General features: G+C 39.7%; 1 protein-coding gene across 3 annotated transcripts in view; it reads left to right on the forward strand.

Annotated features, from left to right (window-relative positions):
* The first annotated feature begins 1816 nt into the window (after positions 1–1816).
* LOC111570458 (myoferlin) overlaps positions 1817–25386 on the forward strand; it is a 36720-nt gene continuing 13150 nt past the window's right edge. Inside the window, exons 1-30 of one of the 3 annotated variants that reach the window (XM_023273231.3) lie at positions 1817–2042; positions 2865–2920; positions 3268–3359; positions 12947–13055; positions 13165–13258; positions 13369–13535; positions 14186–14314; positions 14506–14568; positions 14656–14706; positions 14814–14844; positions 16430–16545; positions 16671–16797; positions 16969–17072; positions 17174–17242; positions 17345–17388; positions 18075–18157; positions 18389–18427; positions 18730–18854; positions 19781–19894; positions 20037–20214; positions 20325–20449; positions 20660–20769; positions 20995–21187; positions 22482–22637; positions 22784–22915; positions 23116–23279; positions 24096–24210; positions 24452–24554; positions 24779–24918; positions 25132–25302. In XM_023273231.3, coding sequence (XP_023128999.2) covers positions 1955–2042; positions 2865–2920; positions 3268–3359; positions 12947–13055; positions 13165–13258; positions 13369–13535; positions 14186–14314; positions 14506–14568; positions 14656–14706; positions 14814–14844; positions 16430–16545; positions 16671–16797; positions 16969–17072; positions 17174–17242; positions 17345–17388; positions 18075–18157; positions 18389–18427; positions 18730–18854; positions 19781–19894; positions 20037–20214; positions 20325–20449; positions 20660–20769; positions 20995–21187; positions 22482–22637; positions 22784–22915; positions 23116–23279; positions 24096–24210; positions 24452–24554; positions 24779–24918; positions 25132–25302 — 3288 coding nt within the window. In that variant the 5' untranslated portion in view covers positions 1817–1954. The remainder of the gene's footprint in view (positions 2043–2864; positions 2921–3267; positions 3360–12946; positions 13056–13164; positions 13259–13368; positions 13536–14185; positions 14315–14505; positions 14569–14655; positions 14707–14813; positions 14845–16429; positions 16546–16670; positions 16798–16968; positions 17073–17173; positions 17243–17344; positions 17389–18074; positions 18158–18388; positions 18428–18729; positions 18855–19780; positions 19895–20036; positions 20215–20324; positions 20450–20659; positions 20770–20994; positions 21188–22481; positions 22638–22783; positions 22916–23115; positions 23280–24095; positions 24211–24451; positions 24555–24778; positions 24919–25131; positions 25303–25386) is intronic. The other 2 variants (XM_055004572.1, XM_023273232.3) reach the window with 2 other exon arrangements.

The raw sequence follows: 25386 nt of genomic DNA on the forward strand, positions 1-25386 counted from the left end.
TACACAGCATACATATTTTAATACCTAATAGCGACAAACTGCAGCCATTACAGGGTCGTTCACAGGACTGATACACGATAGCTAGCGAACTAGCATTAGCTTACCCTCATATGTCGTCTAGTTCATATTCTCTTGCCTTCAGCTTGATACTGCTGCATTGCCTCCCAAACTCTCCTGTGTGTCTCCTGAGTGTTCCGACTCGCCGCTCTCAGCTTTCTCCGACTCTTCTATTACTTTGAATCTGACAGAAAGCCACAGACCGAGCAGCAGGTGTACCATCGTCTCCGTTATGTTGCGTTTGTGTCGCACGCAAATGACGTTAAGGGACTTTCGTCTCGCTGCGCTATGACGACTCCACCCACGATGAGGCTATATGGAAAAACAACTAAACCGAGACGAGCCGAGTCAGATACAATAGTGGCGAGCCGTACCGCGCCGAGTAGATGCTTGTGGAATCGCGGCTTTACAGTATCCATCCCGATAACCTCAATCTAATATCCTTAAGCTTTGAAATCCTCATTAAATCCTTCCAGATCCTTCCGTCTGTGTTTTATGTTCTTCGAGTTAATATCCCAGTGACAAAGACAGATGTAGCTCCCACAGAGTTGAGGCCAGTCTGAGATCTTCGCTGTGCTCTGAGCCCCAATATGCAGAGCCTTTTGTCTGCGTCCCTTCCCGTATTGTCATGCAAACCTCAAACAAAGCTTCTTGTCTTCACACAGGGAAGGAATGTCCACATCCACAGATCAGTAAGCTGAAAAAGGAAAGTCAACACATCGTTGAAGAGGAGACTGTGGAGAGCGAACACTTTCCACATTAGCTTCAAGTCTGCTGGGGGTAGAAGGACTGCAGACAAGCCCTCAGCGGGTTAATCATTTAAAGAATCTAAGTTAGTCCAGACCTGGAGGAGTTAAATCGGTTACTTTATGAAGGTCCAATATAGTTCAGCTACTCTAACATAAATCAGAAATCCTTGACAGTAAGGTTTCCAGAGCAACTGTATTCCAAAGTCACAAAGAGTATCATACTGACAAATGTTTAATTATTACCAAGCAACCCACAGTGGTTCTACTTACCACTTCAATGAGCATGAGTGATCCAGAGTGTCCTCCTGTTTAATGAAGGTACCCAAGTCCCAGAGGAGTCTGGCCTGCTGGGAGACTCCCTGCATCTAATATTACACCTACAGTAACACATGACAGCGACCAGGTCACATATCTACATGATTATCTGATATAAGATGAAGACAATATTTTAATATGTATTACTTTATACATTTTGTTATTGATTACACGCTTAATTTTCCTGGTATGGCAGGTTAAATGGCTACATACAGTAGAGCTCAAAATTGTGACTCAAAGAGAATATTTATTCATGGCTGGGAGATATATTTTAAATTGTGGCTCAAAGGGGGAACAAAACAGGACCTCTAAATCAGTTCAAATAGTTTCGAGGGCGTGTTACCTGATTCGGCCACTAGATGGAGCCACTGCAACATATTTGACCAGTGGTCCAACATGCAGAGACGGAATGCTGGATTTTTTCCCCTTCTATATATTTAGCTAACTAAAACAACGTGTCGGCTTTATGATGAACAATGTGAAAAGTGCAACTGTTGCTATCACACTGAAGGCCCTGTAGTGGACCTCAGTCACAGCGGTCTCTATGGAACACGTGGACTCTCCTCCAGCTCTGCTTTTCCATCTCCTCTCTCACTCACAGATGGCAGCAGCAGCTCACCAGCTTCAGCCCACAATAATTACCCACCCGTGACACGCCCCAGCTTCCCCCCGTCCTCTCTAACGGGTCCTGGACTTCCTCGCTCAGTCCTGCCCTGTCTGCTCCATTGATGGGGCGGTGAGGATGCCAAGGCACGACAATCTCCTGCAGACTTTTCTTTACATGACTTCACTGATTTAACCTCTTTTTTTTATTTAACCTGTTTGCTGCTGCCATGCTGCGGGTTGTAGTGGAGTCGGCTAAGGGGCTGCCTAAGAAGAAAGTTGGAACTCCTGATCCAATTACCTCTGTGATTTTTAAAGGTAAGTCTCCAGAAAAGTTTAGATTTCACGTGGTCTAGAGTAAAAGTAACCTGTAGCCTAATATTTGATGTTAAAGGTGTGTAATTGAGTGTTAAGTACTTTGTTTCATCTGGTGTGACGGACATTTATGGTCATTTTTGCTGCGATAATAATAGACCATGCAATAAAAAAAAAAAAAGTAAACTAGTGCTCTTGTTATAACTAGATGTGCTTGAACTAGATGCCAGATAGCCAATTTAGATCTGAAAAGATAAGTTTCAGAATAGTTCAAGGCTTTGCCAGCATTTCCAGATGCAAAAACGGCTGGGTTCTTAGAGCTGTAGGATAAATTGTTTATAAATGAGCTCAGGCACAAAAAAAGAAAAAGAATTCTATGATAAAGGGCAAAGACAAGTTGGAGTTTGTAGGGAAATCAGCCTTCAGCTACTGCATTAAAATCAGACATAGTTATGTATTTGACAAAACAGTATTTCCTCATGGAGACGGTTAGTTAATCCTGGCAATGAGCCCGAGTTGATCTCAGGTGTTTGTTTTTTTTTTTTTTGTCCTGGTGTCATCATCACCTACAGGTTTGGCTGCTTTTACTGTCTTCCTTTAAAAAAAATCAAAAAGAATCTGTCACACATTGACACCAGCAGCATAATTGCTTTAAAGCACACAAAACTACAAAATGTTTAAACTCAACTTTGCCACCTTTGTCAGCTGGTTGGCATGTGTGTTTGAATCTTTAGAAATCATGCACTATGTAGTATTTTTGTTGGAAAGAATGTGCAGTTGTTCTGTCACATGGCAAGAATCCAAAAACTATTATTCCCATTTCAGATGAGAAGAAGAAAACGAAATCGATTGACAGCGAGTTGAATCCTGTATGGAATGAGGTATGCACGAAAAAACACACTCCAATGCTCATTACTAGCGTGCAAATATCTTTGCCTCACTCATTTACTTTGCTTTTAGATCAGTTTGCATCAGTTGCTAAAGAAAGTAACAGTAATTGATTTATTACAAGATATCGCCACCATAACTGCATTACTAGACCTCACATGGTAAATATAGCTGCAATCATCACGACTTTCATGAGTTTATATTTAACATGTCAATAACTTGTAATGTGGCTGAGTCTTACTGCTTGTCATTGTTAGTTGTATTTACTGTTCTTAAATAAAATTTTGTTTCCTAAAGCATCATTTGTGATGGGCGTTGTGTTCCTCATCTTCTCCTGCAGGTGCTTGAGTTTGACCTAAAGGGAATTCCACTGGACTCCAGCTCCTACATAGACGTGATTGTTAAAGACTATGAAACTATTGGGAAAGACAAGTAAGTGCAAGACTGAACTCCCTGTTAGCTTTGGTTTGTGTCTTGTGCAACGGACGGATGAAAGAGAAGTCAAATCCCTCACCTTTACTGAATCACAGTGTAAACGTGGTCATGTCTGAACGAAAGGATACTGGGAAATATGTTTGTTCAGTCGGGCAGAGTGTTAGCCAACAGTAGCGGGTGTGTTACATGTCTCTTTGTCCTTTTCAGCTGCATGAATGCCAATTTCTTGAACTAATAATTCAGCTAGAGCGCAGGTTTGTGCAATGAAAGCTGTCAAGTCAGACTGAATCTGAAGTCCTTTTGAAGTAACTGAGCTACTAAATAATCATTTGGACCCGCCACCAGCTGCTACCTGGTGCTTTGGATGACAAATCTACTCTGACACGCTGCTATACCAGGAAATGAGTTAGATATTTTCATAGTGAGCCAGTGTTTTGGTTGTGTAGCTGGCTGTTTCTACCCCCTCACACCCTGCTTGCCATGCCGAGACTTGCAGGACTGTGTGGGATGGCTGATTCTGATTGGGCAACAATGGATGGATGAATTGCTGTTTGTCTCCAGTCTTTCCTGCTGGAATTTGCATACCACTGTGTGACAAAAAACAGGGAAAAGTTTAAAAAGAAATGTTGAGTAATCGTAGTAAATGTATGACCCACTTTAATCTGGGATGATGTGTTAGAAGACGTGCTGAAATGTGAGATGTAGTGAGCTGCTTCAAGACATCCCAAGTTTATAACTTCCAAATAAAACCAGAGTCACATATGGGACCAATCTGGACCAACCGCAAAGAATGTTTCCTAGACATCAGTAATTACTGCGATCAAAGTCGTGTCTGTTATAAGTAAACAAATCACATGAAAGTGCTTGTTTCATATTAAATAAGTCCAACTACGGTATATATGCATTTTCTGTGCATGTGCTCTACAGAGTAAAAGTTTCCTTTGTGCAGGGGACAGTCATAACTGAGGGAGGAGCTTTACAGATGTGCCTCTCCAGCACTTGATAGCATTGCTAGTAAAGTTTTCCACTGGGCTGGCCAGTCTGACACACTCCCTAAAGATCTACACAGTGGGAGCAGAGGAGGACTTCTCGGTCTCAAATAGTTTTGCAGATGTTGCTGTGGGTAATCCGTGTCGTCGTGGCAACAGGAAGGAAGAAGCAAATCAGTGTCCTTTTTTAAAACTGTCAGATTTGAGAAAGGAATTAGAAGGTTGTAGGACTAAGTACAGTAAATAGCAGCACCGTCTCCAGTACATTTGACACTCAAATTTCTGCCTTTAAGTGTAAACATAGGCAAAATGACTAATTTTCCCAGACCTGTTCTTTGAATGGGACATAACGCATGATTATTTTGTGATTTCCATCTGCTTTTATTACAGTAGTTTAGACTGATCAGGTCTGAAGCCTAGCAAGCAGCTCTGTGCTTAGGCACAGCATTCACACTAACATGCATTCATTTGCGCTAACTGTGAAAAATAGCTGAAGTTGAAGCTCTTTTTTCTTGATGGTGGCACTAGATGAAAAGTCAGGAGATCATTATGGTCATTAGGATTTAGCATCTGGGAGCCATGAACATCTGTACCAAATATGATGACAATCCAGCAAATATGAAACACTTCACTGACAACCAAAAAAGCCAACCTCAAGGGGGAAACATTTTGTGACGATCCATTTAATAGATGTTGGAAGATTTCACTGAATGGGTTAAAACTTTGACCTGTTAGTGGTGCAATAGAGGAAAAGTCAGAGGATGAAGAAAGACATGAAAGCTTATTCTATAAAGTTTATGGAGACCTTGAATATCTGACAGCAAACCTTCTAATGCTTTAGAGAGACTTCCCACTTCCTGGACAGGAATCTATAGGAGAATTGTGTAACACCAAAGATGATGGCTGTATGACACATGTCCTGCACTGACTCCTAAAAAGCCGATCATCTGCTTTAGTGCAGTCAAGCTGGTAAAGTCCAGATGATTGTGTTGTTGCTGTGACTCCAGTGCAATGCTGTGAAATTATGTACATGTATAGTACAAATACAATCTGTGGGGGAAATTCTTTTGAACCTTATTTTGGTGCAAACTAACCAAATTTAAGCATCTTTTATAAGATTTGACAGATTCTGTGCATGCAGTTTTTCTGCCTGATGACCTCTTCACATTAATTTAGACAGAGTTCTGGTTTAATTAGCACAAAATCACTACCTTGCAGTGTTATTGAGCAAGATGGCTGCTGAGAGGTGAGATTTATTTACAAAGACCTTGTTGTCACACTCAGCTACATATGCAAACCTCATACATAAAAAGTCAGAGGATCACAAAAGTCAGCATCCTCTGGGAACCCTAAATGATTTAATGGCAGTCCATCCAGGATGTTGACATTTCTGTCTTGACCGAAGAAGCCACATTGTTATCATGGCTAAAAATGATACAGTCAAACGTATCAGAACAGACAAATTAGTAAAAATATTTTGAGGTTAAAAGTTAACCTTTGTGAAACTCATTTGAAACCCTGCGGTCAACTGAACTGTCATCCTTGCATCTGCTTTGCATTCTTCTGTTAAAAAGCTCTACTTTCCCATTTAATTTGAAGCAAATTTAACTATTAACTATTAAACTGTGAACAGAGCTACAGACTTTTACATATCAGTGAATGGATGACGACACTAAGATAACAATAAAATGGCCACTTTATAAAATTTTACTGTTTGAAAGCCGAAAGGTTACAAAATTCATAATAGGACATGGCAGAAACATTTTTTTCACATTAACTCCTCAGAGCATTGTTTAATTTCCTGTCTTATTATAAACAGACATCAGTGGTTCTGCGCATATTTTCTCTTATTTTTTGACTTGTATGTGCAGGGCTCCAGACTAACTTTTTCTCTGGTGCGACGAACTTTCTTATTTGGCCACACCTCCCACCTTGTCACAGTCAAAACGCATCACTTGCTGAATGTTTTCTTAACAATAGACACTACAATTTACAGATGTTCCCTAAACGCCCCACATTGCTGGCTGTTGTAGCTGCTGCTTGGTAGCTGCAGCGATTTTTTTCTACATGAGCTCTTTGCTATGAGCAGAAAAAGCAGCACATGTAGCCATTTTAAGTGCATTCACTTACAATGGCTTTTTCCCTTCACCTGTTCAGTCAGTGTCTCTCTGCCTGTACCTGCCCTCTGTTCATCAGGTGTGTCTGAGTCGGACCTTTCTCTGTCTGCTTCCTCTTTTCCTGATTTTCTTTTTAAATAATCAGCTACAGCTCACTATATTTTTAACACACATCAGCTAAACAGCTTGTTTGATACACCATTCAGAGACAGACTGACAGAGCCACCAAGGGTATAAAAGTACTGCTTTCCCCACACAATACAGATTAATGATCATCATGCACTCACACCAGTTGAAATTTAACTCCCACATTCTCCAAAAAAGGTTGCAAATGCGACCATTCACGAGCCCTTATATGGAAAAAATATGTCTGGACTTTCCAGTCTTGTAACTGTACGATGGCTGGTTTTCACATCCTTGTATCAAATCTGAGATGAGCTGTATCATGTCAACGCTGGAATGATCACGCTCATCCGTCCTAACAGTTGTGAGGTATGAAATGAGTGCAGACAGAGGGAGGGTGTTACTTTTTGAACTGAAACCCAGCCAAGGACACAGCTGTCCGTGTTCTAAATCACTTATTCACATTCACAGTTAGCTGATTATTACTGCTGAGATAAGTGAGAACTTCATCATACCAGAACATGTAATAAATTAAATGATAAAATGTGGAAAATATCAAATCTCAGAAATGTGTATGTACATGTATGACTAAAGGTCTGGTGATAAGAAGCACTAGTGTAAGTTGTTCCACTAGTCATAGAAAGATTTAACATCTCGACAAATGGAGAACACTTTGCATCCAATATTAGCTCCGTGGGAGGGATTTCACCCTGCATATTGGAGGCAATATTTTGAACATGAGTGATATTTCTCTCTGTATGAATCACCAGGCCTTGACAATGGTCACAAAGTGTGTTTTGGCCACTCTGTGTTCATATGGGAAGTTGTTACTGTTGTTAAGCCTTCCCTAATCTGTTCATAACATACACCCTGCAGGACAGTAATCATTTCCCCACAACTTGCAGTTTTTTGTCACGGTTTGATACCATTTAAAACTACTGCATGACTTGTTCCCTTCATGCCAGAGTGCACTCAAGCTGAAAACAGCCGAGGTACAAAATTAAAATATCTCAGAATCCAGGAACAATTCTGCGCTTGAATATATTCTTTCTCCCGAATGTCCCTTTTTGGTTTTGTAGACAGAAGATTTTGGCAATGCTGTGCAAGTAAAAACTCCACCCGCAGATGCTTCCTACCTGAAGCCACAGTTTTTTGATAAAGTCCAAATCCTGTTCAGTTTATTACTCAGATTCCATTGCTATTGTTGGGCATATAGTCTTATTTGAGGCCACATACCAGTATTATCGAGTCACTGAATGTGTGGGGAATCCCTGCGACTGCCTCTTTCCTGGCAGCAGTGTGCTGCCAAACCTATATCTATCACCTCCTAACAATAACATTCACTTCAACTATTTATGTAGCATCCTAAAGTATTAGTGACCTCATACACAACTGTTTAAAAATCTGTAAAAGTCATGTTTCTGTAGTGCAATGAATGCAGTAGGAGCAGTGCTCTACTATTTCGGAGTAAAATGTAACTACAGTATATTTATCATACAAAAAAATGTATTATACTTGGATGTTACATGTTTATCTACTTAGTGCCAAATCATAATAATACAATTGTTTTAATTTCTAATAATTCTTCAATGTATGCTTTTATTAGCTTGAAGTTTTTGATTAATACATTCATAAAATAATGATTGCCTTTGCTGCTTACATTATCATTCCAGGTAAAATTAACATTGTTAGAAAAGTGGGAAAAAAAATTCAATTTTAAAAACGGGGATGCAGCCTATAACTTATATTTCTGTCCAGTTGTGTGTGAGTGTTCAGTGTGAGATTAAAAGTCTATGGAAAGAAAAAAAAAGAGGTAAAAAGAACAGAGAAATATATATAAAATAAAGTTGCCATGCATGTCTATACATGTCTGCAAATATATATAATTAGAAAAGGGTGAAGATGGGTATGTATATGTTGGTACGCCTATGTATGTGTTTGTGTGAGTATATATATGTATATGTGTGTATGCGTAGAAGGGCGCAGGGGTTGAGATGCATGTGAATATATAAATATGTCAATACATGTAAGAACTGTAACTGTATATTGCTTATATAGATATGTAAATGTACGGCACTTGAGAATATATGTCTGTAGGTGTACAGAAATATACATGGTTAATAAGATATGTTTAAAAAAAAGGGAAGAAGAAAAAAAAGAGAAAAGAAAAGGAAATGGCAACATAACGAAAATCAACAATAAATATATATAAAAAAAAAGTCTATAGGGAGAATGTGATTCTATCTTACAAAAATGCCTCTTTATCAAGAAAGCTGTCAAAAAATAATTACTCAATCCACCCAAAAAATATGATTTCCGTGCAAGTATTCTTTTGCAAAATTTCATGGACTTTATTTCACCCAACCAAACATAGACGGTTCAAATGTTTGGCCTTTTAAGTATTTAGTTGCATCTTTTGAAGATTTGTCAGTGATTTTTGTTCTTCTCACAGCTAGCAGTGTGTTGTTGCTTTTACATTGTTTACAAGCTGCACATCAAGCTGTGCAGTTTTTGGCTGCACTCAGTGCCCCCTGCAATCCAGTACAAGCACTAATAAATATCTACAAGGCAGTCTTTAACTGACACTGTAGGCAAAGACTAATAAAGATAATAAGGACTGGAACAAAGTAAAGCAGAGTATTGTCATTTGGGCTCATCCCACACAGTCAAATAATGCCCCACACATTCCTTCATGTAATTGTTTTCTGTCATATACAAAAAAAGGAGTTAACTGAGAAATGAGATTGGGATTCTGGTGACTACCATCTGGTTCTTAATCATTGAAGTGCTAATGATTGCTTCACCATTTGTCAGGAAGTGCTGTAATTAACATTCCTCACAGAAGATGGTTGAGTCATTCACAGAGGCAAGCCCTCATGGAAACCCTGCTATCATTTACTCTCTGTGTGATACAGTGAATTCTATTATCAGGATGTTCCAGGTGACAGTGCTGCAGATTGTTTTTAGGTGACTGTGTTTATCGTGAACTTTTCAGGTCTACCCTATTTTTTTGTAGTGTACAACCTTCTCCATGCAGGATCAAAACAGACTGTAAAATCAGAGACTGGTGGTTTCTGTGTGGTGTTGAGTGTCAGCCAGCTCATGGGGTGAGTTTGTTTGTCTGAACAGGCAGGGTTTGTTAGCTCTGGGTGGTGACCTTCTCTATGCCCCTTTTGTGAATGTGACTACACTGAGCACATATACAGCATTTCCCTTCTGTGTGGTCAGTAATCTGATTACTAACCAGAATGACTAGAGCGGTAGCATGCGCTTTGCTTAATTACATCAGTAAATCAGTATCATCACCTGGTAACCCAGTTGAGTGGGTGCATAAATACAAATTTATTTATATATATATATATATATATATATATATATATATATATATATATATATATATATATATATATATATATATATATATATATATATATATATAGTTATGTTAGCACATGGATAGAAGTGTGAATTTTCATGGAAAACATGAAATTGTCTGGGTGACCCAAAACTTATGAACGGTAGTGTATATGTATATACACGTCTATAATTTATTATTCAAAGAGTTGTAAGTGGAATGGTGTGGTGGAAAAACCCAGGGAGTTCTGTGATACTGATATAAAGAGACTTGAGAAAATAAACAGTCTTTTGAGTATTTAATTCTTTATGCAGAGAAAGTTTATTGTCAGAATCTGCAGAGGAAGAACAAAACATACTAAGTGTGTGCTGAATTTATAGGTACAAGTAAGGGGTGGGAGTAAGGGAAGTAAGACCATAGGTGTCTAAGGTCAATAGTTGCAGTTCTTAGAACAGGGGTAGTCAACACGGTGCCCGCGGGCACCTGGTTGCCCGCAGAGACCATGTGAGTCTCTGCGGGCCCTGTTCTAAAAATAACACTAGTCACAATGAAATTCTTTATAAAAAATTATAGTTGCTTTTCTTTTTAAATCAAAAATACTTACATTAGTACAGATTTTAAATTACAAAATTTATTATAATTTTTTTTTAAAAACAAAAATGTCTTCGGTGTAAATGAACTTTGACCGTGTCCGAGTCAAAGTTCACTGCGCATGTCAAACCACCACGTCACTGCTGACGCGTCCGGACGCAGACACTTTGGGAAGCTAGATGTGGTTTTTACCCCCAAAACATGACAGAGAAGTGAAAGAGAAAACACTATTTTCACGATGACTGGGAGGAAGAGTTCGTTTTCACGATAGTGAAAGATAAATGTATGTGTCCTATTTGCGGGGCGACTATTGCGACGGCAAAGCGGCACAATGTGGAGAGACGCTACTTTAGCCGCTACAAAGCTTCCATGCTAACTCGCCACCTGCTAGCGCACACATACTGGATGCGCACTACGGACAGAAAAAGCCCCGGACTTAAAGGCAGCTTTGACATCTGCAACGCGGCGAAAAGTTTCTCCGTGGAGAAAAATGTACCATTAGAAAAGCTTGTTTCATTGAAGACTGACGGGGCTCCTCCATGACGGGTCGGCATGCAGGCTTCATTGTACGATGCAGAGGTGATCCACACTTCCCAACATTCCTACATTACCACTGCATCATTCACCAGCAGGACATATGTATGTACAAAAGTGGCCGGATTTGATCATGTGATGACTCGTGTCGTGAAGATCATAAATGGCTCCAAAGCCAAACAACCAGGACATTGAAGGTGCTGCTGGAGGAGCTGTCAGCTGAACATGGAGACCTGTTACTACACACAGAAACCCCATGGATCAGCAGGGGAACAGTTTTGCAGCGTTTTTTGTCACTGTTGGCCGAAATCAGAGAGTTGATGCAATCCAAAGGGGAGGACATCTCGCTGCTTGAGGACACAGAGTGGATTCTTGCCTTTGCATTTTTAACGGACATCATTGGGAAACTGAACCATCTAAACTGTGAGCTGCAAGGTAAAGGTAAGACATGATAAGCTCTGCAATGCCAGGCTTCCCACTAACACACATTTACAGACAAAGAAAGAGGTAACATATGTTGTCATTCAAAACACCGTGCCATTACACAAAAATGTGAAAAATAATTAGTTGAAAACATGTAATGATTTGTTTTTATGATCTGTTACAAATGTTGCAATGCTGGTGAAAAATGCTGGTGATTAGTACTAATGTGATAGGATTCATTTCAAAATGTGAAAGAGTTCATTTTTTTCTTACATAAGTGATAATTTGTTCAAACATGGGATAGAGTTCATGAATTGTTCAAAAATGTAACAAAGGTAGTGGTTTGCACAAATGAAGCATGATTTGATGACAGTTAATAATTTGATAAAAATTTTAGAAGTGACAGTTTGCACAGAAATGTAACTGGTGTGATTTTGAACAAAATGCTGCAAATATGCTGATTCATACAAAACTGCCAAGAAAGATATTTACAAAAGTTTCAGAGATGGGATACCTCTGACTTTTAAATATTGGAACAGATTTCCATATATGTGTGTGTGTTTCCTACCGTCGTTGTTGTGGAAATCATTGTTAATAATTATTGTAAGGAATAATTAACATAAATGTGATCAGACAGTCTTTTTACATATTATTTTCATTATTATTATTATTATTGTTTAAAGACGATGGCACAAGTTTGCTATTGAGGAAGTTTGTATCAAACAAGGTGCCCTACGTACTACTCAGTACCCTTGAAGTTGCTCTCAGGTTCAAAAAGGTTGGTGACCCCTGTCTTAGAACATGCAAAACATTTTGTTACCATATCTTCACTGCCAGACTTTGGAGATGCTTTGATATGTATATAAATTTCATTGATGGATCCCAAACATAGTAGGAAGTCCTATTTTCTCCAGAAATCCTGTGAATTGTCTGTCTACTGTGCTGAAGACATCTCAGAAAATGAGACTGACACAGTGCCCAGTCACTAAGTAGTTACTGTTTCCCTGTGTGCTTTTCTGTGTTTGATATGAAAGGAAATGCAACCGTCTGTGTAACAGACCAGAACAGCCCTGTTGGAAAGCATGAACTGGCCATTAGAGTTATATTAAAAGGAAAATGATTAGGTCATTTATTAACTTTCCAGTAAGTAGTTCACAAACTAGTTAGTGACTAACCATGAACACAAAGCATCACAATCTGCTCAGGTGTGACGTGCCCTCTGCTACATGTGCTGCATGCAGTGATGCAAATGGAACTGGAGCTGCTCTGATGGACACTATGGCATGATATTGTCTTTAAATTATCCCAAGTATTTTCTTCAGTTTTATACTCTGTAAAAGAAAGTATTCATGATGGCAGAAAATACTCTGATACAGATATATATGTGCCAAAATCAACAGATAATATAACCAATAGATACAAACCTATATCTTTGTGTGTCTCCATTAACAGATTCCTTGGGTCAACCAAAATCTCTTTGAGAGATCTTGCTGCAGGTCAAGTGAGGTCACTGCCATCCAAAAATGTTCCTTTGGTCAATGAAAGTGGACAGAACATTGGAGTAAGTTTCATTCTGTCAGTTTGTATTTAAAAAAAACCTTAGCCAAAAATAACAGCATCATATTTGAAAAATTTACTGAATAACGGACCATCTAATAATTTCCTTCCAGGCTACAATCAACCTCGTGATTGGCTACGATCCTCCAGCCAATGCTGCACCAAACCCAAATGACCCTCAAGCTGGAGATGCTGCAGTGGATGCTGGTAAGTAATTGTAATCCTTCATATTGCAGAATCTCTGATTGTGGCATTAAAGTTGACTAGAGGCATTTCAGGTATTCAGTCTCTGATCATCTCATCTTTGTGGTGTTTAGAAGATGGTGGTGATGGTGGTGGTGATGAAGGTGTTGAGACTCTACCAGATGGAGGTCAAGGTGGCTCTGCAGGCGTGTCCTCCCCTGGTCAGTCTGTTAGCCTTCGAAGGAGGGTGGCCCGGGCACAGAATCGCCACCGACTCATAAACAAGCCTCAGGACTTCCAGGTTAGTTTGAAAGTGTTTTTGCATTAGTGCTCCATAAGTGATTATCACTAGCCACTGCTATTTTTTAATGTGCAGATCAAGAACAGGACCTGTCCTGGTTTAGTTGAAAACGTAGCACTTAATCAGCATGTATATGATTTGATTTGTGATTGTAGAATATTTAAAATAATGCTGATACAGTAGTGCTGGTGAAAAGTAGTGCAGTCTGTGTTGCTTCAGACCATGTTCATGGGATGAAGGAGCAGAAAGATTATAGCTAAGGATAAGAAGATCATGAGTAAGTGTGAGCTCTATTCATTTCAATACATGAGATTTATGTCGTGCATGTTGCTTTTGGAAGGCTACTTTCACTCCTTTTAATCATTTGGTATGCCAGGTCTAGATGTTGTTTGCCTTTCAGATGTTTTTGTTCATTTCATACATTTATTTGATAGTAGTTATGAAACAGATGTGAAATTAGTGGGAAAATAAGGGAGCATACGTTACAAACAGCATCACGCAGAACTATTTTCTACCCACAGAATTTATAATTAATAGCAGTTTAGTTTCAGGATTAGGTTTCCTCAGGCTAAACAAATGGAGGTGCTCTTGGCCAAAATGAACTATATATATTTATCCACACTTACACTATAATGTTTGGTGTTTTTCAGATTCGTGTCCGGATCATCGAGGCCCGTCAGTTGTCTGGCAACAACATCAAACCAGTAGTGAAGGTTAATGTGTGTGGACAGACCCACAGGACGAGGATCAAGAGAGGAAACAACCCTTTCTTTGATGAGGTACTGTCACTTTACCATCACAGGGAGACTACATACAACGCAGACTTAAAAAAAAAAAGAAGACTTTCTATTCTATTCTATTGATGTCACATTTTAAATAATTCAGCCAGATTAAGGTCAGATTCTGCTGAGATGTAAAAATGTTTCCTTTGTCTTCATTTACACCTTGTACTATTTTGGTATTTTTCCAGATGCTGTTCTACAATGTCCACATGCTACCATCAGATCTGTTTGATAAGAACATTAGTTTCCGGGTAAGTACAAGTATGTAAATCTGAGGTTCTCTGTCTGCATGTGTATTCCCTATACAGACTGCATATTGTTGTTTCTCTTCTCTGCAGGTGTATAATTCCTATTCTCTGAGGGCTGACAGTCTCATGGGAGAATTTGAGGTACCTCATCTAATCTCCTCCACACAAAACTGTTAATATGTAATAAAAAAAGTGTGGTTAATGTGTTCATATGAGCCTGACTTATCTCTTCTTCTTGTATCTTACAGCTGGACGTTGGTTATATTTATGATGAACCAGGTACGCTCTTCACAAACCACAGCTTTGAGTGTCGTTTACATTTGCCTAGATAATGTTGTTACTGGGCTTGTTGAGATCTGAATGTGACGGCGAGTTATAATTCTATTTTCGTTTGACCTTTTGCAGACTTCTAATTGATTTTGTTTCATGTTGTTAACATGAAACTTTGTAAAAATCTGGTTATTTGCATTTTTTTCCATTTATTGTTAAAGAGGCAATAGTCAGTATGTTTTATTAACAGCGGGCCGCATGCTGCTTGTACATATATGGTGTCGCTCATATTACAATTGTAATTATCAAAACTCTACAGTTGCCATCAGCTATTTGGAGCTTTTTAGTGATGTTAGGTTTGTTGTTTTATATTTTTGACCCACAAATTTGGGCCCATTTTTTCTGCTCTTCTGTTTGCTTTTCATCCGCAGCTGTTATCAGTAAATAAGCTTTAAAATCCCACCACCACAGAGCACACAGATAATGATAGCTTCCAGCTGTGAAAACAGTGAAATATTTAATCACAAATTTTCCTCAGGAGCTGGTGGAGACCAAAACAAAGTTAAAAAAAGAGTGAATATTAGACTTTACCCAGTGGGGTGTACGATAAAGCAAGATGAATGGGTTAGCGATGTATGTTAAATCTGAAGATAGTTTTCTGTGTCATGCAGATAATGTATAAATACATTTTTATTATAGTCCTGATTTGCTGCAGGTTTGTTTTATACTGTTGAACTAGAAAACAGATTCGAACATTTGATCACAGAAAATATCCAATTAGTAAAAGTAGTTTTACTTTGATTTGACTAAACACTAAATTGATTTCCATATATCCTTTATTATGGGTCATTATCAGACCTAAATATCGAGCATCATGTTTAAATGAATGAAGTCTCGAGTTAAAGTTAAAAGAGCTTCAATGTGCAGGTGTTGTGTTAGAACTCAGATGATTAACAGTTTTCTAGCTTTTCTGCCTTGTGTCATTCGCAGTAAGAGCACTTTTGACTGTAAAAAATGAATACATTTCCTTCATAGCTCTCTATTATAACAATCTTTTCCTCTTTGCTGTAGTAGGCAGCAGATGATTGGGTCCTTTTGCAGAGGAAGAGTTAGATTTCCTCTTTTATGGGAGCACGCTCAGAGCCCAATAAAGAAAACCTGGGTTGACAAAGAAAGTTTTATCTCTGACTACAGTCTAAGGTTTTGTCAATCTAGCAAAGAAGCCTGGCTTTGTCAAACTTGCTTTGCAGTATACATCTCTGAAAAACAGAAAACACAACTGCACAAATAAGCAACTTTCGGCATGTACTTGCAAAGCTTGTGACAATATATCAAAGCTATATTTACAACCGGTTGCAGATGCCCATAAGCGGCCATAATCATCAAATTAAAAATTCACTTCTTTATGGTATACACTACTGAAACAATTCGTTAGCTTAGCCACATTGCAAAAATTTGTTTTTTTTTTAACCGTCTTTTTTCTTTGTCGCAAAGTGCTTGTAATGTCTGTTTACATTCTACGTGTTAGTGCTATCTGTATTAATGAAGTCTGGCTCTTTTTGTGGGTATTTATATGTTTGTGGTCCTGTTGCAGCCCACTGTGTTATGAGGAAGTGGCTCCTGTTGAACGATCCAGATGACTCCAGCTCCGGGGCTAAAGGATACCTGAAAGTCAGCCTCTTCGTAGTGGGGACTGGAGATGAGCCTCCGGTACGACCAACCGCTCTCAGATGACTTGCACTTCCGCTGGTTGATTCCTCAGGTAAATGTGCCGGTTTTGCGTCTTACTTTCCCTCATGGACTCTTTTGTGTTCTGTATATCTGACACACTGAAGGCGGAGAAGAGGGAGTCTAATGACGACCAGGATGACATAGAGAGTAATCTGCTGCTGCCGGCAGGTGTGACTCTGCGATGGGCTACCCTGTCGCTGAAGGTGTTCAGAGCTGAGGACGTTCCCCAAAGTAAGACAAGCTCAGAAATTATTCAAAAAGTCTTAGTTTGTGCACAAACAACATTAAGTTTAGTTTATTTTCTCTTAATTCCCAACTGTCAGAACTGATGGAAAGCAAAAAGAAAATGTTACGTTAAGCACAAAGTGATTACATATTTCTTCTACTGTTTTCTCATTTCAGTGGATGATGCTTTTGTCCAAAGCTTGAAAGAATTTTTTGGAGGAGATCAAAACAAGAAGAACCTGGTGGATCCCTTTCTGGAGGCTCGCTTTGCTGGCAGAAAGGTTCCTAATCTGTTTTTGTTACAGTGAGCAAACTGGATATTATATTGTTGTCTTATAGAGGAAAATCTAATGCGAGTTTTTCTTTTTGTCTGTGTCTTCAGCTGAATACTCAGGTCATTGAGAAGAATGCAAACCCTGAGTGGAACCAAGTACTGAACCTTCAAGTTAAGGTGAGGAGTCCTAAGGATGGAAATATGTGTAGCACAAAGTAACAGAAATGAGCTGTTGTTTATGTTTTCCTTCAGATAACCTGTTTCTTGTATTTTCCATAGTTCCCTTCCATGTGTGAGCGTGTCAAACTGACTGTGTTTGATTGGTAAGTTCAACAAGATCCCAGTTTAAATGTGAGAGTCCAGTTAGTCTCATTTTACAGTATGTTTAAGAAGGAATGTTAAGGGGGCAGTGCTGTTTTGTTCTGAGTCCAGTTGAGAAAGTGTACCACAATGTTTCAGCAGTGTGGTCAGCTGCATTCTGTTTGTCTATATGTGTGTGTGTGTGTGTGTGTGTGTGTGTGTGTGTGTGTGTGTGTGTTGTGTGTGTTGTGTGTGTGTGTGTGTGTGTTTTTGCATGCCCCGACATCAGCCACATGAGAATAATGTAGCACAGTGTGAGTCAGACTGAGCAGGCCCCTCCCTTTCCCACAATAACAGCCTCTGTTGGCACCGTCTCTCAGCTAATTTTCATCATTGTGTGTTTCTGAGCGAGCGAAGTCAGATAACTGAGGTTCAGGAAGGCTGGAGGGAAATAAGTGCAAGAGGAAAAGGTTAGAAAAACGGCGTGTACCTCAGAAGGTGGTGAAAGCACGCCCAAATCCGAGAGCCAGTAAATTCTCTGTTGGAAATGAAAACATTTACACTAAAACCAGCAAGACTGAGACACTATTTTTCTATTCGTCCCTTCATTAAGATAGTGAGCAGAGCATAACAATGCAGCAATGATTTTTGCATGTCATGTAACAGTTGTGTGCGCGCAGTGGGAGTCTAAGGTTGTGTGTAATTGCAGGGATCGTTTGACAGGAAACGATGCCATTGGCACCACATACCTGAACCTTTCCAAGATAGCCTCCTCTGGTGGAGAGATAGAAGGTATTTTTTAATTTTATTATTAAAGAAAGCACAAGAAGAAGAAAAAATGACATGAAATAAAATGCATAACAATTTTTTGTGAAAACTCCAAAGCAGAAGTTTAGAGTGGTTGCAACTAGATATAAGATGTTTATTATTGTTTTACTGTGTGAAAAATGCGTTATTCTTGTTTGGGCCTGTTTGACTGACTTCCTAATGGTCTTCGACTTGTTCTTTTTTCTCCTGAAATAGAGGAACATGCGGGAAATGGGGAAATACCATCATATGAAGGTTCACCTGTGCTCTTTTTTGCTCTGTGTTGCATGGGATGTAACGCATTAGACATGCTGAGATGCTGAATATGTTTGTTTGTGCACATTGCTAATACAACTGTGCTTGGCTGTGTTTTAACATTGAGATTTAAATGTTTAGTTCACGCCATGTTTTTGTCTCTGTCACCTGCTTTCACAGCCTTCACTGTTTCCACGTACCACCTCAAATACAGCCAAACTGACCTACTAACCTCAAAGCATTGCTTTGCTTACCTTCAGTATGTTCATGAAGAAGTTGAATCTGTTGACATCTCTCCACAGCTACTTCAGGGGAGTCCGAGGTGGGTTTCCTGCCTGTATTTGGGCCCTGCTATGTCAACCTGTATGGCAGTCCCAGAGAATTCACCGGCCTACCAGATCCCTATGAAGATCTCAACTATGGCAAGGTAGCAGAGCAGAGATGATGAAGCCTGTGTATTACTTTTTCAAAGGGATGTGCCGATCAAGTTTATTGGTCACCAATACGACCTGACTCATTTAATATTCAGTATCTGCCAATGCTGAGTCCCAGCCCAGTTTTCTTAGACAGCACCTGACATACATTAAGGTATTTAAATCAGTGCAATGCATATGCATGAAAACTGAACAGATCTGCAGTGCAATAAGGAAAAAATTGGATTTCTGCACCTGAGCTGTTCCTCAATGTTATGTAGGTGGTCACAAACCTTGTTTTAAAGCACAGGTAGTCTGTCTGAAATGTAGTATGGAGCGAGTTGGGTGTACCGTAGTCACTGGTTGCATCACCAGATGGAGACTCTTATTGTTTAGCAGTGTAGGAACCAGAGGAGGTGGTACCTCAGACTACCAGCAGAAAGCACTGTGAGGGTTTAGGAAGCAATGGACATCATGACCAAGTCTTCTGTGATGCTTAATGACCTCTATCTAGAGCTCAAAGGCACAGGATAAACTGGTATTAAATAGGATTATGTTGCTGTGTCCCAGTGGCAAACACAACAGAGTTGCCTTTGTGGCTCATATCATTTGTCTTTTGACTGAAACAGCAACATCAGTCTAGGACTCAAATTGTGCTACCAAGGGAGGAATTCTTAACTGGCCGTGCTGCAGATTAATGATTGAGAAAATACAGAATTTGCATCCCTAATGTCCTGTCACAGATTGTTTGGGCTGAAGTTTTGGCTGATACTAACTAGTTAAAAAATTGCCTTGTCCCCAGTCCTGATCTTTTTGAGATTGGATCAGGTCATCCCTGTTTTTTAGTATTTTATACATCGCCTTTCATTGCGAATGTTCTCCTCTGTCTTCCGTAATTGGCCTTTTAATGGTGTCATATTAATATTTTATCTTTGTAAAGGGAGAAGGAGTGGCCTACAGGGGCAGGATTCTGGTCGAGCTGTCCACCAAGCTAGAGGGGAAAGCAGAGAAAACAGTAGACAGCATCCACAGTGATGACATCCTGGTGGCACAGGTAATGTGACTGTTTTTCCACCTAGTGATCCCTGACACACGTGTGGTTTCACATGTCAAAATTTGTGACATTTGATGAGCTTTTAAAAACTGTGTATATGGAGTGAAACTAATGTTGGTTTCTGTGTGCCGTCCTACATCAGAAATACCAGCGGAGGAGAAAGTACTGCCTGTGTGCCGTCTTCCACAGCGCCTCCATGATTCAGGAACCTGGAGAACCAATCCAGTTCGAGGTCAGCATCGGTAACTATGGCAACAAACTGGACACCACCTGCAAACCACTGGCCTCCACCACTCAGTACAGCTGTGCAGTGTTTGATGGTGAGTGATGAAATCAGCTTTGGAAAATGAGAATATTATTGTAAGACATGGTATTTTCACTTTACAGATGATTTTCTTGAAAAGATTAATTTGGTGTCTAATTTTTCCAGGTAACCACTATTACTACCTGCCCTGGGCAGATACTAAGCCAGTGGTTGTAGTTACCTCATACTGGGAGGACATCAGCCACCGTTTGGACACTGTCAACATTATCCTCTACATTACTAACCGCCTGGTAATACTGCACCACCACCTGTAATCCTCAAAAAACTGCAGTTATTGCTCTCATTCAAATTACAGTTTATGATGTATTGCCTGTATGTTTGCATTAGCACTGTATTATACTAATGCGTGGTACATGTGTGTACTTGTGTCACTGTGAGAGTCAGTCATAGAGATTTAAGATGGAAGCATAATCCTCACCCTTATTTTGTTGTTGTTGCAGCAATCCAACCTGGAGGCATTTAAAACTGCCATGGCGGCTAAAGTCTCCGACAATAAACTAGTAGAGGTGTGGCTGAAGTTGCTCAATCAGCTAATTGAAGACCTGGAGAGGTAAATAGAGGATGTGGCACTGGTGGGAAATGTAACAGATGAAAACTGAGATGAATACAAGGGAACTGACAAAATGTGTTTCACCAAAAAAACAAAAAAAACAACAACAAATGAACCAAGATTAAGTATAAAAATCATAAATAGTTCAAAGCTTACTGGGTAATTATTTGATATATTCTCAATATATGTCTTGTTTTGACTAAACTGAATGGAACTTTCTTCAAGTTTCTCAACACCTGAGCTGGAGGGGCACGCTAACCTGACGTCTCTGGACATCCAGATGAAGAAGCTCAGAGACAGCGCTTTGACAACCATCAGAGAAGGAGCCAGACGCATGAGAGAGGAAGCCGCAGAGATCCGTGACACTCTGTCAGACTTAGAGGAATGGGCTGACAAACTGAAAATGCTGGCCGAGGAGGTACAAACAGTGCAAGCAAATCTTCCCAATTTAAATGTGTTTAGATTTTTTTTTAATGTTAATCGAGAAATTAGTCTTAATTCCTTAACATTCACCCCTTTCATACTAAAACCGTTCTGTTTATTGGACTCCTATGGTAACATTTTAGCACAACAAATACGAAACCAATAAACATATACCCCTATAGATATCAGACAATCTAAGAAACCACTGTTTTGATGTGTAATCAACTCAGGGGTCAATGCATGTTGCATTGTTAGTATTTAAAATGGTTAACATGTTTGAATCATCAGCAGCAGAGTTTGAATTAAAGTTGTGATAGGCAGAAATCTAGCAAAAACTTTTAAAAAAAGACGACAGAATTTGATTTGCCCTACTGCAGCTCTCACCTCCTACAGTTTTGTCTTAAGCCCTTTCCACCACACCAGTCCTTGCATATCCATGTGCTTTGTACACACATGCAAGACAAGTTTGATTGTAAACATGAAATTAAATTAGCCACAGCTGGAGCAGAACGTCTTTGGAAACTGTTAGCACAAGGCTTAACTCTTTGCATACAGCCAAATGTCACAGTTTAAATGGTAGATCTACCTGCATAACCAGTAACACAACAAATTCAACAATAGTTACTGGATGTAACTCTGGTTCCGCTGTATGTTCCGTACTATGTTTCACTGATATGAACACATTTTAATGGTTAATGTTTTAATTTTTCAGACCCTCTTTTCCGTCTGTCTTCCCTTTTCTTGGGTTGCTTTGCAGTGTCGGCAGTTGTTTCCAATAATGGAATAGCAAGTTTTACTGCAGGATTTTTTGCCATTGACTCAGGCTTTCCACCATCAGGACAAGCATACCACTCTAAATTTGTAGAACAGCCAGTAGAAGCAAGGCTCTCTCTCAGAAAAGACCTGCAATCAGTGATAATCTTCTGTCATGGGTTAGATTTGCCAAAGTCTAAGGAGAGCCAAGAAGAGGTGCAGAAGTCTAGTTTCCTCTCAGGCCACTTGTATTACAATACCCTGCAAGACTAGTATGGATTTTTTTCTCAAATGACACGAAAAAATTACTGTAAACTCCAGCTTCAATGGGTTAATTTCATGCATTAAGAATCACATTTTGAAATGCACACTAGCTCTGGCAAAACCAGTTGTACAAAAGTTGGCAAGAAAGAGTTAAAAATATTCAAAAACAGTGCAGGACCTTGATCGTGATTAATCTACAATGTGTTCATTATTGCCTAATGCGCCGTTTAATGCTGCGTAACTTCACATGATTTCATTCTTAATGCGTGCAGCCCCAGAACAGTATGCCTGACGTGATCATCTGGATGCTGCGGGGTGAGAAGAGAGTCGCCTACAGCCGAATCCCAGCTCACCAAGTCCTCTATTCCACATACAGCGAGCAGGCCTGTGGACAGCACTGTGGCAAGACACAGACTGTGTTTTTACAGGTACACAACAACCGTCCAAAATGGAAAGTCCTAATGCAACATATTCCTTCATAACAATCAGTAATGTAGGAATCGGTTTCATTATCCAAACAGTTTGTTGCTGAATCACAGTGATCATGAGACTTTTAGTTTTCTGATCCCTGCAGTACCCCATGGACAAGACCAAAGGCTCAAAGGTGCCTGTTCAGATTAGAGTCAACATGTGGCTGGGTCTGTCTGCGCATGAGAAAAAGTTCAACTCGTACTCTGAGGGAACCTTCAGCGTGTTTGCTGAGCTGGTAAAGCCAAGTTTTACCTTGTTTTTCTTTATTCATAAAGTACAGCAGGAAATTTTAAGTTTTGTCAATTTCAGAAGTATATTTTATAAATTTTAAAGTAGTTGTTTTTCTTCCAATTGATGATGTTATAAATGTACTGTTGAGCTATTAATATCAGCTGTCAAATCAGCATCTGAAAGGAAACATGTCCTCCTTTACAGTACGAAAACCAGGCCAAGGTATTTGGGAAGTATGGAACCACAGGACTGGTGGGACGCCATAAATTCTCAGATGTAACAGGCAAACTGAAGCTGAAACAAGAGTACTTTATGCCACCCAGAGGATGGGAGTGGGAGGAGGACTGGTTCATTGATCCAGAGAAAGCGTGAGTACAACCGAGACACTCTGAGACACTTTGTAGATTCACTTAATTTTAATGAGAAAGTTTGTTTAAACTACATGGGAATTGCGCTGCTGATTGTATCAGCTGAGATGTTTTTTCCACTGAACACACATCTGTGGAGTGTAAAGGAAGTGGACAAGATCTGCTCTGTACTGTTTACATTCCTCTCATGCCATAGACCATAATTTAATGACAAAGCACCAGACTGTACCAGTGAGCTGGAAGCTAATATACATTTTCATATTTAATCTGTTCTGTCAACTCCAGAGCAACCATTCTGAGCACTCTAAATCTACACGTTTAATTATTTGGTTTTCCATGTCAACACCTTAAGCAGTAAATGCTCACCTGTATGTCTGTCTTGTACAGGCAAGTGACAAAATACTGGAAATTGAACAAATTGGAGAAGAATAATAAACAATTTCTTTCAGTCAGGTATTTTTACGATGTTCTTTCCTTAGTTTGACACCCAATTTGTCATTTATTATGTACAACTAAACCATGACAATATATTAAAAGTAGATGGAGCATAAAGAAGAATACACACCTTGATTTGATTACAGTTGTAGTTGGAGTCAGGCTATAATTTGGGTAACTCCCAACATGTAGACACAGCCCTTGACGAAACATGCCAGCCCTTCCTTTTCTCTCACGCAAGACTAACATCATCTTGCAGAAGAGGCGGTGTACGTGTTTGTTGCCAGGATGTGGTTTTTGATGCTGCCACTGGATAGTCTGATCACAGTGGCTTTAAGTGGCCTTTGTTTTTAAAAGCCTACCTGTATGTTTGGGTTTCAGTTTGCTAACAGAAGCAGATGCGGGACACACTGAGTTCATGGATGAAGTTTTCCAAAATGAGACCCGGTTTCCTGGTAGAGAGTGGAAAGCAGCCTCTGAGCCCTTCACTGACGTGGTTAGAACAACTTACGGACATGCAAATAATGTGCAGTGTTGCTGCAAATGGCTCACACACAATCTTTATTTTCATATCTCTTTGCCAAACAGAAATACAAGATGTATGAATAGTAACCAGCCCCTTACGGCATGCACTTTTTCTTTTCCTACCTGTAATGGAAAATCCTCCTTTAATCAACCACAATGTAGATAATTTAAAGTATGTTTGTGTGCAGCTAACAGAGTTTTGTCTTGTACAGAATGGGGAGAAGAGTCGCAACCCTGGAGAGTTTGATTGCCCTCCAGGTTGGATGTGGGAGGACGAATGGACTGTGGACGACAACAGAGCTGTGGATGATCAAGGTGAAGACATTCACCTCACAGTTTAAAGTATTAACTCTAAAGTGTTACTTGGACTGAATGGTTTATATATACGATTCTTGTTTTCCCCCCTCTGGTTGAATGAGAAGACTAAAATAAACCCAAAACACTAAACTGAAACCATATGTTCTTTTCTCCAAACTACAATAACACAAAGGGGAGCTGTTTGTGCAAATGTTTTCTGTATCCCTGTGTGTACTCTCAAGGCTGGGAGTATGGAGTGACCATTCCTCCAGATGACAAACCTCGATCCTGGGTCTCTGCAGAGAAGGTTTACCACGTCCATCGCAGGAGGAGGCTGGTTCGACCTCGAAAGAGAACTGCAGGAGCCGGAGCAACTATGGAGGTCAGTATAAGACAGGAGGGCAGCACTGTGTACTGTAGCATCATTTGGTTCTAAATGGGTGCTTGTTTTGTAAAATGCTGTTGTGATTACTTTGATTTGATGGGAGACTAGTGCATTAATACAGACTGTATGATTGTGATTTGTCCGCTCGATAAATTACTCACTAGCTCAAAGTAAGACCTGTTTGAACCATGTGTTTCTTTCAACCCTCAGAGGAGAGAACAAGGTGACCCTGAAGGCTGGGAATTCTCATCTCTGATTGGCTGGAAATTCCATAGAAAGGAGCGGTCATCGGATACGTTTCGACGAAGGCGCTGGAGGCGAAAGATGGGACCGGAAGATCGCCTCGGAGCGTCCGCCATCTTCCAGCTGGAGGGAGCGCTGGTGCGTAAAGGAGTGTTTTATTCAGACACAAAAACTGGTTATGACTTATCTTAAGTCAGAATTTGGACATGAAAACAGTATAAA

This window comes from Amphiprion ocellaris, chromosome 18, assembly GCF_022539595.1.
Source record: "Amphiprion ocellaris isolate individual 3 ecotype Okinawa chromosome 18, ASM2253959v1, whole genome shotgun sequence".
NCBI lineage: Eukaryota > Metazoa > Chordata > Actinopteri > Pomacentridae > Amphiprion > Amphiprion ocellaris.